Consider the following 22,546-nt stretch of genomic DNA (forward strand, 5'->3'; position numbering starts at 1 on the left):
GTGAGCTGCCTAAGACTTCTGCATCCCAAATACAGCAACTTTTGGATTTCCACTTATGCTTCCTAGGTTGCTCTGCCATCATTGTGGTGATGTGGGCTGATCGGCAGACCTTGCACGAGTAGGGTGACCAGATAGCAAGTGTGAAAAATTGAGACGGGGGGCAGGGAGTGATAGGCACCTATATAAGACAATGCCCCACATATTGGGACTGTCCTTATAAAATTGGGACATCTGGTCTTCCTATGCATGAGACAACCCAGAGGAACAAACACTTCAATGCTCAGAGATTCCACAGGAGAGGAAAAGGAGAAAGAAGTAGGGAAAGGAAAGGAAAAAAACAACAATCCACTACTGCCTGAAAAAACATGGGTAAAATAAAGATATGAAAACAAGTAAGGTAGGATAAAACTGGACCAATGAACTGTTCAACCAGTGGAGGCTGAACTATTGGTGAGCAGAAGTAAGATGTGTGACCTTGCCTCAGAATTGACCATTAATGATACTGAATTTCATCAACTCAGACGAAGTCACTGCCCATCAGTCATGAATTGAGAGACCAGTTAAAATTCAGAAACATAACATGAACATGTTTGACATGTGTTTAATCCTTTCTACGTTTTGAAAATGTATTTTAATTTAGGGGCATATGCTACCTTCATCCCAAATGAGGATTTGGGTTCCAAAATCAAGGGTACTGAATCACTGCAATACCCAATTTAAAGAAGTTATTTACAAACTTTGCAGAATTAACATTTGAGAAGCATTGCCCACAATCACACATTCTTTTTATACCACCACTGTATCTTATATTTTTTTCAATTTCAGTTTAAAATGCCAAGATGGCATTTCCTTCTCTTCAATAATTTTCCAAGGTCAAATATACCCTGAAATTTAAAGTTGACGAAAATAAGATTTTACAAAATCTAGGTCCAATAGATATGTTTCTTTTAAAAAAAGTGATAATTTTAATTTAAACAAGTAATCATTCCTCTGTAACCCCAACACTGCAGAACCCTGAATGAAAAACGGAGTAGCAACTGATGGTGCCATGAAAAAACAGCTACATTATAAGCAATTATTTCATAGTCTCATTTTATCTTTTTTAAATTATAAATTGTATGAAAGCATCCCAGAGATGAAATTAACCTTAATGGTCTGACTGAGGATTCGTAAATTAAACAGTATAATTTTACATTGGCATTAATATAGATAAAGTTGTCTAGGCATTTCAGTTATACACTCAGATTTTCACAGGTTATAAGGCAAGAGACTAGAAGTCTATTCCAAGAGACTAGAATCTTGTTCATAAAATGTCATCTCAAATGAGATCAGTTTATTTATTTTTTCTTGATAAAATGTTTGCGCTTGAGAAATGTGAAGTATTGAAAGTCCTAACTCTATTATGTTTAGCCACCATAACAGATCCAGAAGGAGCAGCAGAAAAGCAGCTTCCCACAAATGCACAAAATAATGATATGGTACATCCAGAAAGAGAGTCTCTTTGTTCATCCAATTCTTAGCCACTCTGCTGAGACTGAAAACAGGCATGCCAAATTACTGCAGATGGCATTTTTCTTTTACGTGGACACTATCTTACTGAGGACTGGACTGAGAACCACCACACCCATTGTACATTTGAAATTGAATATTTAAGTATTTTTTCACCTAACACAGTGCTGAACATGTTGTATTTAAGGCAAAATCCTACAAACTCTTATTTATCTGTGTAATGTGAGCAATCCCACTGACTTCAATAAGATCACTTGTGTAAGTATCTTAATTTAACACGTCTTTGCAGGACTTCACCCTTGTGCTGTCTTTTGATGCCAGGACTATGTCTTTTACTTTTCCATAAATCACTATGAGCATCAACACGGCGGTAATAAATAATATAAAGGCCACTAACAATTATAACATTGATAAATGGAATAATATTTAGTATGGAGTAATGTCTAGGCTGAACAAGAACAAGAAATGAAGAGTTACTTCAGGCTTTTGTTCCATTCTAAACTTACTTTAAGGAACACAAAAAATACTGAAGCACTGTTTAGATCGTAACAATTAACACATAGAGTATATAAGGAGATACACATAAGCCCTGCTGATTGATTTTTGCATTCTGTTTATGCTTCTACTTACTACATGAAAATTCAAACAGAGCAGATGAACAGATTATTTAAATATCCATTTTAACTTGTGAGAAGAGCCAAAATAAGACAAACAGTAATAAAAAGGAGCAGGCTGATTTATATCAATGTTTCAGTAGTTTTCAAGTAGCCCTTATTTATATGAACACTAAATAAAATTCAAAGGACCTAGATTAGAAGACATGTGGATCAGTCTTCACAATAAAACAAAGACAAAGCCCAAGCATATCATCTTAGTGTAATTTTCTTTCAGCCCCTTAGGATGCCTCTTCTAGTTAGAATGGAGAAGTGAATTGATTACTTAGCAAATAATACAGCTGCAATTGATTTTTAACCACCCCCATCCTCACCACAGATGAATACAGTTTTAAAAAGTATTTTCTAAACAAATGCAGTTTTGTGGCTAATGCCTGCAGAATATAAATGAATTGTTATTAGTTTAGAAAAATCAGTGCAATCATTTTACGAAAAGTGCATTATCAGCTTACAGTAGTTATTACAGGTACAATGTGAATTGAATGGCCTTTTCCCTTTTTTTAATAGCTAAAGGGAAAGTAATAGCTAAGGGACAAATCAATTCTCATTGATACACAGGGGATTTAACCATTTGAGTGCTGTTTGATGTCCCTGTTACATGGGGCAAAAAGCACATCCCCTACTATATTCTCATGGAAGAGTCAATATATGCATTTCAAAGAATGAATGCCTCCCACCACTGCTTCACAGAAGCTGTTACATAACAATATGGGTAAGATAGTGACCCCATGCTGATGTTAACAGAAGTTGCAAGGATAAATCCACAGTGGACTAATGGAAGAACAAACCTAAGATTTACTTTTAAACAATTTGGATGCATAGTTTATAACCACCTTGCCACACAAAAAATACTTCTGTTCGTTTTATTAAGTACATTAATGAGAAAAAGTACAATTTCCACACCCTTACATAGTCCAATTTAAATGCTTCTTCGGTTTCCCCCAATTTTTATTTCTTTTACTAATGGAAAAATGCACAATATCCCTATTCTTTCACAGCTCCACTATACTGAAACAAGCATTAATAAATGTTCAGTACTGCGATATTTTAAAGAAACATTGCACATATTTTAATTGAAAAGAGAGAGAGAGAGAATTAGGCCACTAGAAGCGCCTTAACTTTGACAATGGCAGTAAAAGTATTAAACATAAAAAATGTTAGACAAAAATTAAATAATAAAAGGGACAAGAAATTGTATGTCAAGCTCCTGTACATAGGATTTGGCTTTAGAATTCACAATATCCATGGCCAGTGATATTCATTTGCGTCCTAGATATAAGGTACAAATCTCACAGGTGTTATTTGGAAAGGAAGGTGCTAAGTGCAATGCTTTTGCAGTGTTCCCTGCTGATTCATTCAAGCAGCAGTATTGATAAGCATTACTGATGGTTGCTTCTAGAAAGAGAGGAATGAAGCGTTAATGGGACACAACTTATAAATAATATTTCCAACAGAAAAAATGGTACCTACTATAACCGTTTTATTGTTACAATTAACCCCGTGATTAATATATAACTGAAAGAGATTAAGGAATAAGATCACTGGTTGGTTTACATGCACGCGTGGTTTGTTGAGCATTTGAAAGAATGTGGTACACAGTTTCACTGCTTTATTGACAGTGTACTCCCTTCTCCAGCTCTGCAGACTCTTTACAGTAACAACAGAAAACACTGAAGCTGAAAAAGTAACCCACAAGAATTTGCACAGAGGTAAAGGGCAGTGGAGGGATATGAACATGTTTGGTGGTGTAGCTGACAGACCTACCCGAACGATCCTTATAAATATCAATAAGAGAGCAAAACCACCTATATTAAGTGTTGCCAATTCTCATGAAATGGGCGGGGGGTTAAAGCCCCAGCTCCCCATGTCTTGTGATGATGTAAGAATATGAGTGGTCATTTAAATAGTTTCTCATGGCTGTAGAGAAAACTTTAAAACATGAACCCTGATGGCTGAAAAACTAGAAAGCAAATAAAATAAAACTTAAATATATTCTTTTTTTTAAAATCATGATTTTTAGCTAATCTCATCATTTTTGAATCCTTAGGACTAGTAGGATTTTTCAGGACTATGTTGAATTGCACTCATAATTTGCTGGGTCTGTTGTGGAAATTAATCACACTTTACAATTTACAGCCTAGAAAATAAAGTCAGTAACTTCTACTATCTTGCTTTTTAACTGCATTTAAAAGAAATGCAAAATATAAATGAACTTCCATAGTTTTAGTTTACAGCTACCAATGATGAATCCAAATAGGCACAAACCGATCTACTTTTTTTAAAAACAGTGTGACATTTTCCTCATCCATTTCCAACACCACAAACATATTATGATTTTCAAAAAGTAAAAATATAATAAAAATAATACCTAGAATTTGCATAGTGTTTTATAGTTTCTATAGTGCACTAAAAATCCAGCTAACAAACTATAAGGTGGTTATTATTTACATTACAGGTTAAGTGAGTCATTGGCAAAATCAAGATTAGAAGTCAGAAGCTCTACTCCCAGACCATTAGACTGTATAAAATGGTCTGTGAGGCCCTAAAATGTTTTCCAGCTGTAAACTGTCACATTCTTATAACCACTGATTAGTTGCACCATGCAATATCACTTGCCTTTGCTTTTTCTCCTTCGACCAATAGCTGACATTCCATTATCAAAATTCCCACTTCGGAGCCTTCAATTTTCAGTCTTAACTCATATCCAACAATCTTATGAATAGCCTCTTCTTTATCATACGCCCTCTCTGGTAGACTTATGCTGCTACTGTAGCTTTAACAATCCATTCTGTCAGCATTTCTACTTTTTAAATTTAAAATTCTGACAATTTAGTAATTCTGTTACAACTCTGTAGAGGAAAACTTTTTTTATGGGTCTGATAGTTATGGCTGTCTGTTTACAACCTTACTGGCTGCTGTCTAAAGCTTTAGGGAAGAAAGTAGATGTAATTATATTTCTGTGATTCATTTGGACACGAAGATAGAAGACATACTGCTATAAATTTCCTTTACTTAAGAAACCATTGTATTTTATTCTAGCTATCTCAACTTTAAGATGCAACAGACCATCTGAAACACCTGCATTTTCTCGCTTCCCACTCACAATATTGCATAAGCATTCACTAGCGATATCCACATAAGTCAAAACTGTTCTGTATAAAGGTCCAGTGACCCCATCCTCACCAAAAAAGAATAAATTTCATGCAAATTATGCTAAAACTCCATATATACATTCACTATAGAAAGTAATTAAAATTTAAACCAAATATTAAAAGTACTACCTCATTGAATAGCAAGCAGCAAGGCCCTTACACCAGGCATGTGAACAGTATTTCTTTTATTCACACCCTACAACTCCTCAGGGTTACATTCTTTTATTGTCCCTCCCCCTTCCAAAATGCTCATCGTTTATATAATATATGGAACACAATATAACAACATAAATACTAATAATTTGAAGATGGTGTTATCCTGCTACTGCAGACAGTATTTTTTTATATGACTGATGAGCCTGGATTGTAATTTTATCAATAATTTAATCAGAAGATAGAATGCTGCCCTCTAACCAGTCCTGGTTAAAGAACCTGTTGCACACCTTAACACCGAAATGTCTTTTCTCAGTAGGAGCAGGGTCACTTGCTTTATTTTATTTATGGCATTTTTCAAAACTACTGCTTCCCTTATGTGCAGTTTATAAATGTTTATGAACAGTTTCATCGGCAGTTAGTAAATTGCTTCATAAGTTGCAGCTTGGAAGCACTCCTGAAAGGGTCACAGGGTTCATGGATCTGCTCCTCTTTCTCTGACTGGAGTATATTTCAAAAGCTGTTAGAGGGTTCATCCCATACTGTGGTACCTTTGTGTGTATTTTATCTGTTTCTCCCTCTCTCTCATACATACATACGTACACAATTTTTAAGAACATAAGAACAGCCATACTGGGTCAGAACAAAGGTCCATCCAGCCCAGTATCCTGTCTACCGACAGTGGCCAATGCCAGGTGCCCCAGAGGGAATGAACCTAACAGGTAATGATCAAGTGATTTCTCTCCTGCCATCCATCTCCACCCTCTGACAAACAGAGGCTAGGGACACCATTCCTTACCCATCCTGGCTAATAGCCATTAATGGACTTAACCTCCAGGAATTTATCCAGTTCTCTTTTAAACCCTGTTATAGTCCTAGTCTTCACAACCTCCTTAGGCAAGGAGTTCCACAGGTTGACTGTGCTCTGTGTGAAGAACTTCCTTTTATTTGTTTTAAACCTGCTGCTCATTAATTTCATTTGGTGGCCCCTAGTTCTTATATTACGGGAACAAGTAAATAACTTTTCCTTATTCACTTTCTCCATACCACTCATGATTTTATATATCGCTATCATATCCCACCTTAGTCTCCTCTTTCTCAAGCTGAAAAGTCTTAGCCTCTTTAATCTCTCCTCCTATGGGACCCGTTCTAAACCCCTAATCATTTTAGTTGCCCTTTTCTGAACTTTTTCTAATGCCAGTATAGCTTTTTTGAGATGAGGAGACCACATCTGTACGCAGTATTCAAGATGTGGGCATACCATGGATTTATATAAGGGCAATAAGATATTCTCTGTCTTATTCTCTATTTCTTTTTGAATGATTCCTAACATCCTGTTTGCTTTTTTGACTGCCACTGCACACTGCATGGACGTCTTCAGAGAACTATCCACAATGACTCCAAGATCTTTTTCTTGATTAGTTGTAGCTAAATTAGTCCCCATCATAAAGTATAGTTGGGGTTATTTTTTCCAATGTGCATTACTTTAATTATCCACATTAAATTTCATTTGCCATTTTGTTGCCCAATCACTTAGTTTTGTGAGATCTTTTTGTAGTTCTTCACAGTCTGCTTTGGTCTTAACTATCTTGAGCAGTTTAGTATCATCTGCAAACTTTGCCACCTCACCGTTTACCCCTTTCTCCAGACCATTTATGAATAAGTTGAATAGGATTGGTCCTAAGACTGAACCTTGGGGAACACCACTACTTACCCCTCTCCATTCTGAAAATTTACTATTTATTCCTACCCTCTGTTCCCTGTCTTTTAACCAGTTCTCAATCCATGAAAGGATCTTCCCTCTTATCCTATGACAACTTAATTTACGTAAGCCTTCTCAAAGGCTTTCTGGAAATCTAAGTACACTATGCCCACTGGATCCCCCTTGTCCACATGTTTGTTGACTCCTTTGAAGAACTCTAATAGATTAGTAAGACATGATTTTCCTTTACAGAAACCATGTTTTCTTTTCCCAACAAGTTATGATTCACAAAGAAAAATATTTATGATACAGAAGGGTTTATATTGGCAACCTGAATAGCTGATGGTGGGGCTCTACCACCATTACTCAGAGGACTACTCCCACTCAAGTCAAGACTATGCATATAAATAGGAATGGGCCCCGTGTGGACATTTTATTTCCATTCATTTGTGAGGTTTCACCATTTTTGTCTAACACAGTTCTACAATGAAAATTAAATGGGGAGAGCTCTGCGTAAAGGATTTTCAGGATCAGGTCCTCAAGTTGTGTACAGTCTATTTTTGTTACTTTTTCCTTCTAAATAATGGAACCTACATTCACAAAATGAATTCACAAGTGCACATGCTTTGTCTGTACTTCCATTAATTGGATCTTTTTACTTATTCTAGGAATAGTATCTTCCTTTTTATTCTACACATCTGATATCACTATTCAGACACAGCTAGCCCTAAGGTCAAAGAATGACTGTCATCTACAGTGCTTAGGCCTGTATATTTCCAAATTATCATTGCCAACTGTTGTCTTTTTACATTTAGTTAAGTCTTCCTTGCAGAGCTCCAATAAAAGTTCTATTTTTAAGATTCCAAAACAGACAAGCAATTGGAATAAAGTTGAAGGTGAAAAACAGAAAAATGCCAAAATACTTGTACATATAATTCTGTACCTTATGAACCTGTGGCAAATTGATATAAAACAAGACAGGTATATCTCTAGAATTACAATGCATGTTACTATATATATAATTTCACTTTTAAGAATCCCTATTAACATTTTAAATCTTTCACAGCTGCCAAATAGACTGCTAATCACAGGTCACCCAAAGACATCAACTAATCAAGACTCATCTATAAATTCTTCAAATATGTCAGTTTACATCGAGTATGAGAACCTATAAACAGAGCAGAACTACATACTACAGCAGTAGATTCCATAACATGAAATGGACATGAAAAACAATTGCGATGACATTGATTTACCTGGATATTATTTTCACAAACTACGGAATAAGCATATTTTACTAAATACATCCAAGGAATCTGATTCGTCAGTTCTTAACTTAATCCATAGATTTCCGTGAAGATGAATATCCCAAAATAAAATCACTAATTACTAAAATATATCAACAGGCAAATATCAAAAGTTTTGGAAACTCAGTTCAGCAAATTTAACCATACTTATCCAAACAGTAAGTTGTCAAACAAGATTCAGGGATTTTGCAGAAACCTGATATTATACATGCTAAAACCTATATACCAGTATAAGGGCTTACACTGAATATTTATTTTTCTCTATGCACATCTCCATGCTGCTTCCTATTGGAGCCTCTATGCAGCATGAAAGTGGTACTCACTACACTACATTTTGCATAATGAATATCCAAACCCTTACCAGGTTTTGCTAGAGATGTGTTTGAACACACTTGCACTGACATCTGAGTGATCAACAGGATTATGAGACATCTGGAGTAGGTTAGTTAGTTAGAAAAACTATTTCATACTCTATGGCAATTGATTCTTTGAGGGATCAAGTCTTCAGGAGTACACATTCATCAAAACAAATACACATAAAAAGACCAAAATCTCATTCCGCTGAACTGTTTCACAATGCTGTGAGGAAGACTCACATGCACCCACGTATCATGTAGAAAGTGAATTCTGTGCTAGATCTACAGTAATTGTTTGTTGAAGAAACTGTTTGTTGTAAAGCTCATAATTAAGGCCCTACTTGAACTGTGAGATGTTTGTCAAAAAAAAAGTGGCTGAGTTGAGGACAAGCCATGGAAAATTGTGGAAAAGTAATAATGGATCTTATTATTTGTGGTAATGAAGTCCATTATTACTTTTGCATGATTTTTTGCTGTCAGCTGCCTGGGGCTGAGAGTGGGGGCTCTGCTTTTAGCCCTAGGGTGGCCGTGGCTCCCATTGTCAGCCCTGTGCCTGGTGGGGTTCCTGTCTCAAAACTGTGGTGGAAGCCTAATATTGTGGAATTTGCAATTTCCACAATATCACAAGCTAAGTAGGGCCTTAATTCAATCAGCTGTGACTAATAAAAATAACTTCCTACCAACATACACTAATAATTGTTGTGGTATTCACATATAGATACAGCAGAAAACTGCTGTGATGGGAACAAGAAGGTAAAAATAAAATTATCCTAAATGAAAACATTACACAAGACTGCAAGAAGATGTTTTTATAACACCAGGTGTAATGACGATGCCACATAGACACAAACGTCTTTTATTTCATACACTGAGAACATCTGACAGCTTCAATGTTTTCCCTGTACCTGGAGTACTGGTTAATATTGCAATTTTAACGAGATTGCAATCTATAACAATGTCAGTCTCATGTATTTCTGTTGTCACAATAAAGAAAAAAAGAAAAACTGCAAGAAAACAAAATCAACAGGGCAGAACCTCATAAAAAAGCAGAGAAAACAGAATGAAATCCATAGAAGATTCACCTTCCACTACCCTCACCCCGCAAAAATTGTAATGTAAAGGTATTTTCATTAATATGTAATGGAGATTTTAAAAAATTAAAAGCTAACAGAACTATAAAGTTCATGAAGTGTAACTAGTAATGGTACAAATAGGACAGCAAAATAGATTTGTGGTGTGTTTCCCTACAAATGTATTTTATAAATTTGTAACACATATATGGGCTCAAAATGGGTATTTTATATCAGCAATTCTCAAATTCTCAAATGTTTTCATAGAGTGGACCACTTCTCTCCAGTACATGATTGCACGGACCAACTTCCCTCCCATTTACAATTAAAAATGGTTACTTACTTGTATTGTAAGTGTTATTCTTGGAGATGTGGATGCAGCCGCGTATTCCAATCAGTTGTGTGCATATCCAGCGTGCTGAAGGAAGACAGTTTTCCGCATCAGTACCTGTCAGGGTGGCGTATGCCCTCTGCATCTCCTCAAACACCCTCTTAAGGCTAGATAAGGGTGGCACTGTTCTAACCTCCCCTCAGTTCCTTCGCACTGGAAGAGCGGCCTAAGACTGGTAAATAATTGTTCTTTCTTCATTGGGTGGATGCAGACTAGTATTCTACTCAGGTCACTCACAAGCAGTACTGTAGGGGGTTGGGCATGGAGTCTATTTAAACAGTGACTGTAGTATCACTTTGCCAAAGTTTGCATCTTCCCTTGAGGCTGTCATGATGGTGTACAAGTAAATGTATGTATGATGGAGCACGGGGCAGCCCTACAAACATCCAGTATAGGAATAGCTTTGAGAAAAGCTGTGGATGTTTCCTGATACCTTGTTGAGTGGATAGAAAGTCTCTGAGGAGGAGGACTGTTGACTGAGAACAAAACTGATGGCACTCGCTGTTGTCTCTTGCAGCAAACACATTGATTGATGGGATGCGCCAGGCTTGAAAAATAGTCCTCAATACACTGTTCTGTGAGGACTCCTTTTGATTATGAGAGAACTCTCTGCTCAGAAAATTGTCCAGCTAATTTTGGAAACCAAGTAAGTGAGCTGCTGTGGGAGTAATGTTCTGTTTGAGGCAAAAGTCCCAGAGGGTCATCACCTCCTGACAGAGCTATCTGAACCAAGCACCTCCTCCCCGCCACCTGCTGTTTGTTGAGACAATTCATGGCTGTTGTATTGTCAATGAGCCGTTGATAAGAGGGAAGAAGGCCTGGCAAGCTTTGTAAATGGCAAGAAGTTACAGGCCATTGATATGACGCCTCGCTTCCTATTCTGTCCATAAACCCTGGATCCATGAACCATCCAGGTGAACACCTCACCCAACTGTAGAGGCACTAATTACAACACTAGTCTTTGTTGGGAGAGGACAGGGGAATGGGACCCTTGGACATATGTTGTGTGGGCTATCCTAAAGAATACAGGGCCATGGAAGAATTTGGACCAGTTTGTTCAGATGGTGTCAGCTGTGTTGGTAGACTGATATTAGCCAGGCTTGAAGAGAGCGAAAGCACAGACTTGCATTCATGGTACATAAGTACGTGCAGCCATGTGACCTAGCAACATGAGGCACACTTGAGCTATGGTGGATGGGTGAGACCTGAGAGACTCATACATTTCACAAACAGTTCGATACCTTTCCTAAGGATGGAAGGCATTTGCTAATATGGAGTCGAGTAAGGCTCTGAGGAATTCAAGCTTCTGTGTGGGACCTAATGTTGATTTCTCTACGTTCAAGATAAGCTGCAGACAGTCAAAGAGACGGAGAATAAACTGGATTTAATGGAGGACCTGAAGATGGGATGGACTTTGGAAAAGCCAGTCATTTAGGTAAGGGAAGACGTGTATCCTGTTCTCCTCAAGAATGTCACCACCACAGCCATGCATTTTGTGAACATGCAAGGAGCTGATGATAAGCCAAACGGAAGTACAGTGTGTTGATAATAATTGCCCGTTACCACGAAGCTCAGAAACTTCCTGTGACTGAGTCAGACTGAGATGTGAAAGTGAGCACCATGAAAATCAAGGGGAGAAAACCAATTGTTTTGATCCAGGGAGGGAATGACAGATGCTGGAGAAACCATGCAGAATCTCATGTACTTGATAAATTTGAGATTGCAAAGGTCCAAAATGGGCCTTAGACTATCCTTTGATTTGGGAATTAGAAAAAATAAAATGGATGTACAAGACATTGGAGTCTCACTGACTCATGTATTGGTTTTTGCAGTTTATCATGGAAATGAACACGTTGGCTGTAGGTTGGAAGATTAATCCCCTACTGTTAGAGGGCTTATTTCTTCACTCTCCCATTCCCTGGTCCTTCTCGCATGAACAGAGAGCAGCAATACCCAAAGTCCAAAGGTGCAAACAATTTTATGTTTATTGGGGTGAACTTTCAGCAAGCAATGATTCCAATTTCCTTTCTCAGTGTCCCCCTTCCCAGTTCTGATGCCACAGAGCCTTGCTTATATCCCTGTTCCCATTCCCCGCCCTTAGCAAAACATGATTCCAATTCCCCCCCTTACTTCCTGATTGACTGCAGACTATGGCCTTGGCTACACTTGCGAGTTACAGTGCTGTAAAGCCGCCCCCAGCGCTGTAACTCACTCCCCATCCACACTGACAAGGCATTTGCAGCGCTGTATCTCCGTGGTTGCAGCGCTGCATGTGCTCCACCTCCCCGAGAGGAATAGCAAGTATTGCGCTGCTGCTGCAGCGCTGTGGCGCCAGTGTGGCCGCCCAATGCGCTGTGAATGGCCTCCAGAATTATTCGACAGTATCCCACAATGCCTGTTCTAGCCACTCTGGTCATCAGTTCAAACTCTACTGACCTGGCCTCAGGTAACCAACCCTTTACATTCCCTGGGAATTTTAAAAATCCCCTTCCTGTTTGCTCAGCCCGGCGTGGCGTGGAGTGCTATCAGCGAATCTTTCCAGGTGACCATGCCTCCACGCGCCAAGCGAGCCCCAGCATGGAGCAATGGCGAGTTGCTTGACCTCAGTGTTTGGGGGAAGGAAGCTGTCCAGTCCCAGCTGCGCTCCAGCTGTAGGAATTATGATACCTTCGGGAAGGTATCAAAGGACATGATGGAAAGGGGCCATGACCGGGATGCCCTGCAGTGCAGGATTAAAGTGAAGGAGCTGCGGAGTGCCTACCGCAAAGCCCGCGATGCAAACGGCTGCTCGGGTGCTCCCCCCGCGACCTACCGATTCTACAAAGAGCAGGATGCGATACTTGGGGTTAACCCCACCTCAACTCCGAGCATCACCATGGACACTTCAGAGCCGGTGGGGGGAGAGGGAGGAGGAGGAGGAAAATGGGAGTGATGGTGGTGGCCCGGATGGAGACACCCCGGAATCCCTGGAGCCATGCAGCCAGGAGCTCTTCTCGAGCGAGGAGGAAGGTAGCCAGTCGCAGCGGCCGGTAAGTGGTGGAGGACAAACAGAAGAGCAGGTTCCTGGTAAGCGTTTTTTTTTTTTTTCGGGAAGGAAATTTTTCGGAGCGGGCTCTTTGGGAGAGGAGGGTTAGGCATGCATGCCTAGATGTGGAATAGTGCATTGATGTGGTTTATCACATTGCAGTAATCAGCCTCGGTAATCTCCTCAAATGTCTCATCCAGAATGTGTGCAATGCGCTCGCGCAGGTTTATCGGGAGAGCCACCGTGGTCCTTGTCCCAGCCAGGCTAACGTGTCCACGCCACTGTACCGTGAGGGGCGGGGGGACCATTGCTGCACACAGGCAAGCTGCATATGGGCCAGGGCGGAAGCCGCATTGCAGTAGAAGACCCTCCCTTGCTTCCCAGGTCACCCTCAGCAGCGAGATATCGTCCAGGACAAACTCCTGTGGAAAATGTTGGGACAATGTTCAGTGTAGGTGCCTCCTGAAGCTGTTGGCTCTCCCCAAGGCACAGAAACCCAGAGGACAGTGCAGCCCTGAAACAATCAGTCTCCCTTACTCACCATTTTGAGGCTCCCGTGGGATATGTGTGCTCTGTTTCGGACGGGAAAATTATGCTATTGTGTAGATCCTGTGTGTTTTCTACTCCTTAAGTGCAGGGGGAAATCATTACTCTGTCTGGTATAAACAATGCTGCCTCTGTTAAATGTTTTATTTTGTCTATACAGCAGCATCAACCTTGAGACCTCAGCCGTCCCTCTTATCGCCTGCTCAGAGACTGCAAAGACTCAGGAAGAGACCGCGAAAAAGCAAAGAAGTCATACTGCAAGAAGTGATGCAGCAATCTATTAAAGAGAATGAGAAAGCACAGAACTGGAGGGAGAGAGAAAGCAGGACCCACCAGGAAAACGCAGCGCACCGGCAGCAAAGCATGGATCGGCTCAAAAGCATCCTGGAGCACCAAGCAGACACTATCCAGGAGCTCGTAGCCATGCAGAAAGAGGAGCAGTACCGCAAACGCAAACGCCACCCATCCCCCCACAGCCCTGGTCCCAAAACTCTTTCTGTTGTGCCCCACTGTCACCTCCAACCCACTTTACCCAACTTCCGTGTTCTTCACGCCACACGCTGCCTCCAACACCAGTATCTTCACCACCCAGCCCTGAAAAACATGACCCTTACCCTCTGCACTCAACCCCCATCACCATGCAGTATAGCTATCCTGAAGTGCAGCACTCACTGCACAGCACACAGCACAGTCAGGACATACGTGAATCTGTGATTGTACCATTCCCCACTCCACCCCCTTGTTTCTTTTCAATAAATAATTTTTTTTTCTTTTCAATAAATGGATTCTTTGGCTTTGAAAACATTCTTTATTATTGCATAAAGTAAAAAACTCCTTAGCCCAGGAAATAAACAGGCACTGCAAGTCTGCTTGTCTGATTAGCAGACACTGATTCCTAAAGATTGGAACTACTGCACTTCACTCCCGTGCAGGGCACCAGATATCACTGCTGGTTTTCAGCCTCAAATTGCTCCCTCAAGGCATCCCTAATCCTTTCAGCCCCGCGCTGGCCCCCCTGTAATCGCCCTGCTCTCTGCCTGTGCAAATTCAGCCTCCAGGTGTTGAACCTCGGAGGTCCATGCCTGAGTGAAGTTTCACCCTTCCCGTCACAAATATTATGGAGGGCACAGCACGCAGATATAACCGGGGGAATGCTGTTTTCGGCCAAAGTCCAGCTTCGCATACAGAGATCGCCAGCGACCCTTTAAACGGCCAAAGGCACACTCCACAGTCATTCGGCACCGACTCAGCCTGTAGTTGAACCGTTCCTTGCTGCTGTCAAGGCTCCCTGTGTAGGGCTTCATGAGCCACAGCATTAACGGGTAAGCGGGATCTCCAAGGATCACAATGGGCATTTCAACTTCCCCTACCGTGATCTTCCGCTCTGGGAAAAAAGTCCCGGCCTGCATCTTCCTGAACAGCCAAGTGTTCCGAAAGATGCGTGCATCATGCACCTTTCCAGGCCAGCCTGTGTTAATGTCAATGAAACGCCCACGGTGATCCACAAGCACCTGAAGAACCATAGAGAAATACCCCTTCCGATTAACGTACTCGGATCCTAGGTGGGGTGGTGCCAGAATAGGAATGTGCGTCCCATCTATCGCCCCTCCACAGTTAGGGAACCCCATTTGTGCAAAGCCATCCACTATTTCCTGCACGTTACCCAGGGTCACGGTTCTTCTGAGTAGGATGCGATTAATGGCCTTGCAAACTTGCATCAACACAATTCCAACGGTCGACTTTCCCACTCCAAACTGGTTTGCGACCGACCGGTAGCTGTCTGCAGTTGCCAGCTTCCAGACTGCAATAGCCACCGGCTTCTCCACTGGCAGGGCAGCTCTCAATCTCGTGTCCTTGCGTCGCAGGGTGGGGGCAAGCTCCTCACACAGTCCCATGAAAGTGGCTTTTCTCATCCGAAAGTTCTGCAGCCATTGCTCGTCATCCCAGACTTCCATGATGATGTGATCCCACCACTCGGTACTTGTTTCCCAAGCCCAAAAGTGGCGTTCCATGGTGCTGAGCATGTCCGTGAATGCCACAAACAATTTCGTGTCGTACACGTTACACGACTCGATAGCATCGTCGGACTCCTCACTCTCACTTTGGATCTTAAGGAATAGTTCGACAACCAAACGTGACATGCTGGTGAGATAAGTCAGCATACGCCTCAGCAGTTCAGGCTCCATTTCCCGCACACAGATCGTGCTGCACAGAAACTGTTGAAAGATGTTGCCAAAGGTGAACGGAAACAAAGGGATTTCTGGGATGCGAACCGATGCATCATGGGGCGTTGGGACAGGACCCAGAATGCCCCGCACCCACACCCCCTTCCCACAACCACGGCGCCAGAATGGGAAAAGGTGCTCTGTGGGATAGCTGCCCATAATGCACTGCTCCCAATAGCGCTGCAATTGCCGCAAATGTGGCCATGACAGTGCGCTGGGCAGCTGTCAGTGTGGACAGACTGCAGCGCTTTCTCTACTCAGCTACATGAAGTCAGGTTTAACTCACAGTGCTGTACATCTGCAAGTGTAGCCAAAGCCTACATAGTAAAACTTGAGCTCTGCTTAGCTATACCTTAACCAATCATTTTACTGAAATTTAACTAACCAATATTGCAACATGATTATCTAACCAATTATATCCCACCACCTTAATTGGTTTACACCCAACAAAATTAATTATACAGCACACAGAACCAGACAGAAATTATACAGACAAACAATAGGGAAGTGGGGACTATAGTGATAGAACAACAAAGAAATGAGGATTTTACACCCCAGCCATTGATAAGTGAGTTCTTGCCAGACAGGATGCTATCAAACTAAGTTTTCTTTAAATCTTCTAGGCTCTTCCCTTTCTCTGGAGGTGATAATTGGATCACCTTTTTAAAAGCCCAAAACTGCCTTATTTCAATGTGACTGGTGAGGACGTGACTGTTCACTTCCCATCTTATGGCTGCCCCTGCTTTTTAGCCAAAGGCCTTAGCCTAAGAACAAGGCCTTAGACTATCATAGTGAGAGAAGGCCTATAAACAGGCACACTGATTTTGATTCTTGTTTTGTACCTCTATAACTAGCTAAGTGATAAGAATACACCTAAATTTTTAAAGTATAGGTCTTTGCAGACAGGCCTGAATATCTATCCTAACATTCCACCCCCTTTTTTCTTTTTCTTTTGGGATCCTCCTGCCCAGATATCCCTGGAAAAGCATAGAACATATGGCGACACATTTCCTGATAGGGCCAAGCATCAAGGTGGAAGGTGTCGATATTCCATTTGTCCCACTGCCTCTTGTGTAGTATAGTGCCCTGCACCTTCTCTCATACAGGCATACCACACCTATTCCAATTAGTGTTCCACACTTCCCATTATAGTGGGCCCGAGAAGGTTGGGTCCGGGTTGTCTAGTACACTGGGGAGGAGGGGAGCTTACTACATTACTTGTAGGTTATCTCCATATGCAACGTTACACAAGTATACTTAACAATACACCAGCTGCCATAATAATCCACAGCAACACCGAGAGTCCTGACCACTGCAGTATAGTCCAACATCCGAGCCACCACCAAAACACTGCCTCTCCTCCTTTGACAGGGTCAAGATCTTAATGTGTTCAGTTGCTGGCAGTTGCAACAAGCTGCACCTGCAGGTTTTGCGTGCTTAGTTCTGATTACTTTTCACTTTCATCTCCTGCTCCAAAGCATGCACAGAGATCTGAAAAAGAGAGCACAACCTATTGTGACTTCTTTTGGAGCCCTAATAGGATTTTAATTAAGTACATGTTTTGTCTGCATTTCTTTTACTCTTTCTCTAATATACACTGCACCCGTCCTGGGAAAATGCACATTCCTTCCATAGTTTAACCTCCATAACATTATATGAGCCATATCAATTTTAACTGTTTCTTTTGTGACCAAAAAAAAAAAAAAAAGGAATTCATATTTTTTCTCCATTCTCTTGGTTCTGGCTGCCCCTTACTACAACCATAACTTTGGTTTTGAACTTTATAAAGTAGTGAGATACCCTTAAGGGTTAAATGCTAAATATCAAACCCGAACAACACTAGTTACCTCTGTCTGGCAAAAAGTGTTTGTGAGTTTTGCCACTTTGAATGATTCAAATGGATTTTCAGTGGAATTATAAACAAAACAAAGCAGAACCAAACCAATTCATTTTAAACCTACAAAACAAGAGGTTTACAAACCAGGAGTATCAGTTTAGGTCCTTAATACCTTACATAATCACACACACACAAAATTCTCTTTTGCATAACATCCCTTACACTGCAATTATATTTTTTTTACACAACTGTACCCCGATTACACTCCCATCTTGTACAACCAGAGACAGCCGGGGCAGCCAAGTTAAGTTCCAATAGAAAGCCCCTACATTCCTTTCGTGATTTTGATTACATTACTCAATAGTCAAATAATTTTGATCAGATTATCTCTCCGCCTGCTGCCATCCCTTATAGACCATTTCTGTGGGGAAAGGGCCCATTTTTCCTCAGAACAGCTGTAAAGACTTCTGGGGACAAAAACATAGTAGTGGTAGTAGCCACTCTACCTGATTCCCTTGTATAATTTAATTACCAAGCTTCCATCCAATGTGACTGCACAGAGTTCCACATACAGTTACATTCATATAACTGGGTTTTATCAAATCAAAAACTTCCTTCTTGTAACACCACTACTGTTACTTTTTAACATCTTCACAACTGTTACCTTTTACTATTTCCACAACTCCCAAATGTTTACTTTCCTGCAAACTTTGTATTATTAATTTCTGCAAAAGTTATTTGTAACTTTTTACTTACTCCTTTAAATCACTTACTCCTACATTTAGTTCTTTAAAATAGTGCAATTTGCCTGTAACAACTCAGCCACCAAGTACAATTATTGCCACACAGCTGCCTTAACTTGTGCTGTCTTTACCTTGAGACTGTTCAAAAAGGCAGTAAAACATTTGTCTCCATGGTTGCACATGGATCTTTTACTCCAAAAAATTCCAGTGGAATACAGCACACCTCCTTCATAATTTGCCACACACACAAAAAAGAGGCATTTCACATAAGTATCCAAAGTACCCTCCATTAAAACTTCAGAAAAACAAAAGTGTGGAAAGGCTGGGGGGGGGGGGGCAAGAAGAAGGGGAAGAGGTGGAAACAAACCAATTAACCCTGTGAAGTCAGTTTAAAGTACAGCCTACCAGCAGCAAATTAAGTAAACTGAGAGAAAGAAGAAGGAAAACAAGAAAAGAATATAGAATCATAGAATATCAGGGTTGGAAGGGAACTCAGGAGGTCATCTAGTCCAACCCCCTGCTCAAAGCAGGACCAATTCCCAACTAAATCATCCCTGCCAGGGCTTTGTCAAGCCTGACCTTAAAAACCTCTAAGGAAGGAGATTCCACCACCTCCCTAGGTAACCCATTCCAGTGCTTCACCACCCTCCTAGTGAAAAAGTGTTTCCTAATATCCAACCTAAACCTCCCCAACTGCAACTTGAGACCATTACTCCTTGTTCTGTCATCAGATACCACTGAGAACAGTCTAGATCCATCCTCTTTGGAACCCCCTTTCAGGGAGTTGAAAGCAGCTATCAAATCCCGCCTCATTCTTCTCTTCTGCAGACTAAATAATCCCAGTTCCCTCAGCCTCTCCTCATAAATCCTGTGTTCCAGCCCCTTAATCATTTTTGTTGCCCTCCGCTGGACTTTTTCCAATTTTTTCAGCTCCTTCTTGTAGTGTGAGGCCCAAAACTGGACACAGTACTCCAGATGAGGCCTCACCAATGTTGAATAGAGGGGAATGATCACGTCCCTCAGTCTGCTGGCAATGCCCCTACTTATACAGCCCAAAATGCTGTTAGCCTTCTTGGGAAAAAGGGCACACTGTCAACTCATATCCAGCTTCTCATCCACTGTAACTGCTAGTTCCTTTTCTGCAGAACTGCCTCCTAGCCATTCGGTCCCTAGTCTGTAACAGTGCAGGGGATACTTCTGTCCTAAGTGCAGGACTCTGCACTTGTCCTTGTTGAACCTCATCAGGTTTCTTTTGGCCCAATCCTCTAATTTGTCTAGGTTCCTCTGTATCCTGTCCCTACCCTCCAGCGTATCTACCACTCCTCCCAGTTTAGTGTCATCTGCAAACTTGCTGAGAGTGCAGTCCACGCCATCCTCCAGACCATTAATGAAGGTATTGAACAAAACCGTTAGCGCTATATTTATAGTTAGCTCTGAGCCAAGAGTAGGCTCCCTGGGTTGAAACAATTGGGAACCCTTACCCCCAGGTTTTCATTCTGGCCTGGGAGCAGAGTGAGGGTCGTTACCTGCTCCTGCAAACCCTGCCATTTTTCACTTTGAAACTTTTTTTTTTGCCTCCACTCCCCCAGGACCAAGTCCCAGCTCCTGTCTCTAAACGTAGTCTGTTAATTCTGCTTTTGACTATAACCCCTGTTGTGCCAAATCATCTTTAACCACCCCTAACTAATTTACAACCCTTCAGCAGCCCTTGCTGAAGCAGCACCAAACATGAAAGATTACTGGCAGCTTCCCATAATGCTGCCCTTACTTCAAACCTCTCACAAGTGGACTGAAGTGCCTCCTTTCCCTGGAAGGCATCCAGTTCTATGGGCACGGACCTTCTTCCACTACCCATATACCAAGGAGGGTGGGGTCCTCAGCCACCCGCCACCCCTCTGGGTCCCCTAACACTGCCTCCATTTCTTTTTAATCTCATCCCAGGTTGACCCCTGCAGCTGGTATGGGCCCTGGTTCTTCCTTATCCATTTATCGAAAAAATCCATTACCCCGGCCAATTCCAATTCCGATCACATTATCTCAGTTTATCATGGAAATGAACATGTTGGCTATAGAGTTGGAAGATTAATCTCCTACCTTTGAGAAAAACAAATACTGATCAGATGATAAGGAGTTTGCCCCAGCTCTCTCAGCACAAAAAGAAAGAAAGATGTACATTAGGCCCCAAGAACAGAGTGGAAAAAAAGAGAAAGAGAATGCCTCTCTTCTACTCAAAAGCTTTTTTTTTTCCCTTAAGACACCATCATAGTCCACATGCCAGGGTCTCCCTCATCACACTTATGACCACTGAGAAAAGATACTACAGACCTAGAGCTACAGTAACTTCTACTGACTGCCTAGTGCCTGGTTGTTGAAAAGAACTGAAGGGCCCAAGGATTGAAAATAATGATAAACAGGAGGCAGTGAGCTATCTTTCTCCTCAGTGGCTCTGTAATATTCCTCCAGGGAATAAATCTGTTTATTTCTTTTGTGCTTCACTGCGGTCCAAACCCTCACTTTTAAATAACTCAGACTGCATTGGCGCCATTATCTGTGACCTTCCTGGGCATGCATGGCTCAGCCCATGTAGATTTTATGCTGACAAAGTTCTTAATCTTTGAAGGGGTTATATATTTTTTTAAATGTATGACCAGGCTTCTGCACACTGTCATGTGCAGAAAAGTTTATTTCTCCCCTTTGCATGGTGTAAAAGAAAGGCAATTGCTTTATTTCCCCATATTGACAGAAGCCCAGAGCAAGTAAGAGCTCTCTTTGAGGAATATTTCCTACTAAATTCTAAATGTTATAACTACAATTTTCTTAATTAACTAGATAAGGGAAATGGAAATTACAGAAGAAAATCTCAATATCTGGTTACAAAACATCAGAGACGGATAGAGTATTTGCAAATATAAGCTATCTACATATCTCTATTGTGTAATACAACTACCCATGGACAGTGCCTTGGTCTGTTTGGAGAAAAAAAGCTATACAATTGGCACATCAGTTATCAGAGTTCTTATTTTAGCCATTCAAATTATACAGAGATTAAAACTGTGCATCATTGAAGACTAATTATCTCCTAATTAGGTGTTTTGGTCCTTTTTTAAACCATCAGCTAAACTGTTTATAGTGCTTCTGCTCACTGAGAAATAACAGTTGTCTCACTATTTCAAAATTTACAGATATCCTTGATAGCCATATTAAACCCGCAGGCAGGGGAAGGGGGGACTGGAAGAAAGAAGCATGCGAGCAGCAGTAATGAAATACACACTTACTGGAGCAGTTTAGCAGTTGACATCACATTGTTAGTACCCATGCACCAATTCATTTTAACACAAATTTCAAAAGCACCATCATTATATATCAAAGAAATAAAGGTGTTATCTAGTCATCAGACAACAGCTGGATAATGCCATCAAATTCTAGCAATGCTTCTGGATATTCTCACGTTTCATTTGCTATTGATGTGAAAATTATTTCTGAAAATTTTATATTGGATATGTTCATATCATGAATATTTTATATGACCAGCACATAGTGTTATCATCTGTTACTGTCATAACTGGCAATGTGACTAAAATGAAATAAATTACTACTGCTACTATGAAGAGTTAATTTGCCCAATTTTAGGTTTCAGGTTTTAGACTATATTTAAATGTATCAGAAAGAAAAAGATCATCATCATCATCATAATTATGATAACACTCTAGGTTTACCATATTTCAACAATCAAAAAAGAGGATGGGAGGAGCCCCGCCCTAGCCCCGCCCCCGTCCTGTCCTAGCCCCGCCCCTTCCACTCCCTCCCACTTCCTGCCCCCTCAGAACCCCCAACCCTCCCCCCCACTCCTTGTCCC

General features: G+C 41.0%; 1 protein-coding gene across 2 annotated transcripts in view; it reads right to left on the reverse strand.

Moving 5' to 3' along the window:
• ATRNL1 (attractin like 1) overlaps positions 1-22,546 on the reverse strand; it is a 1,006,335-nt gene that overhangs the window by 460,367 nt on the left and 523,422 nt on the right. The window contains exon 25 of one of the 2 annotated variants that reach the window (XM_034775240.1): positions 16,636-17,601. The exons of the other annotated variant lie outside the window; for it this stretch is intronic. Coding sequence (XP_034631131.1) covers positions 17,548-17,601 — 54 coding nt within the window. The 3' untranslated portion in view covers positions 16,636-17,547. Of the gene's footprint in view, positions 1-16,635; positions 17,602-22,546 lie in introns of those variants that run through there. 2 annotated transcript variants of the gene reach the window in all.

This window comes from Trachemys scripta, chromosome 7 (assembly GCF_013100865.1).
Source record: "Trachemys scripta elegans isolate TJP31775 chromosome 7, CAS_Tse_1.0, whole genome shotgun sequence".
NCBI classification, from domain to species: Eukaryota; Metazoa; Chordata; order Testudines; family Emydidae; genus Trachemys; species Trachemys scripta.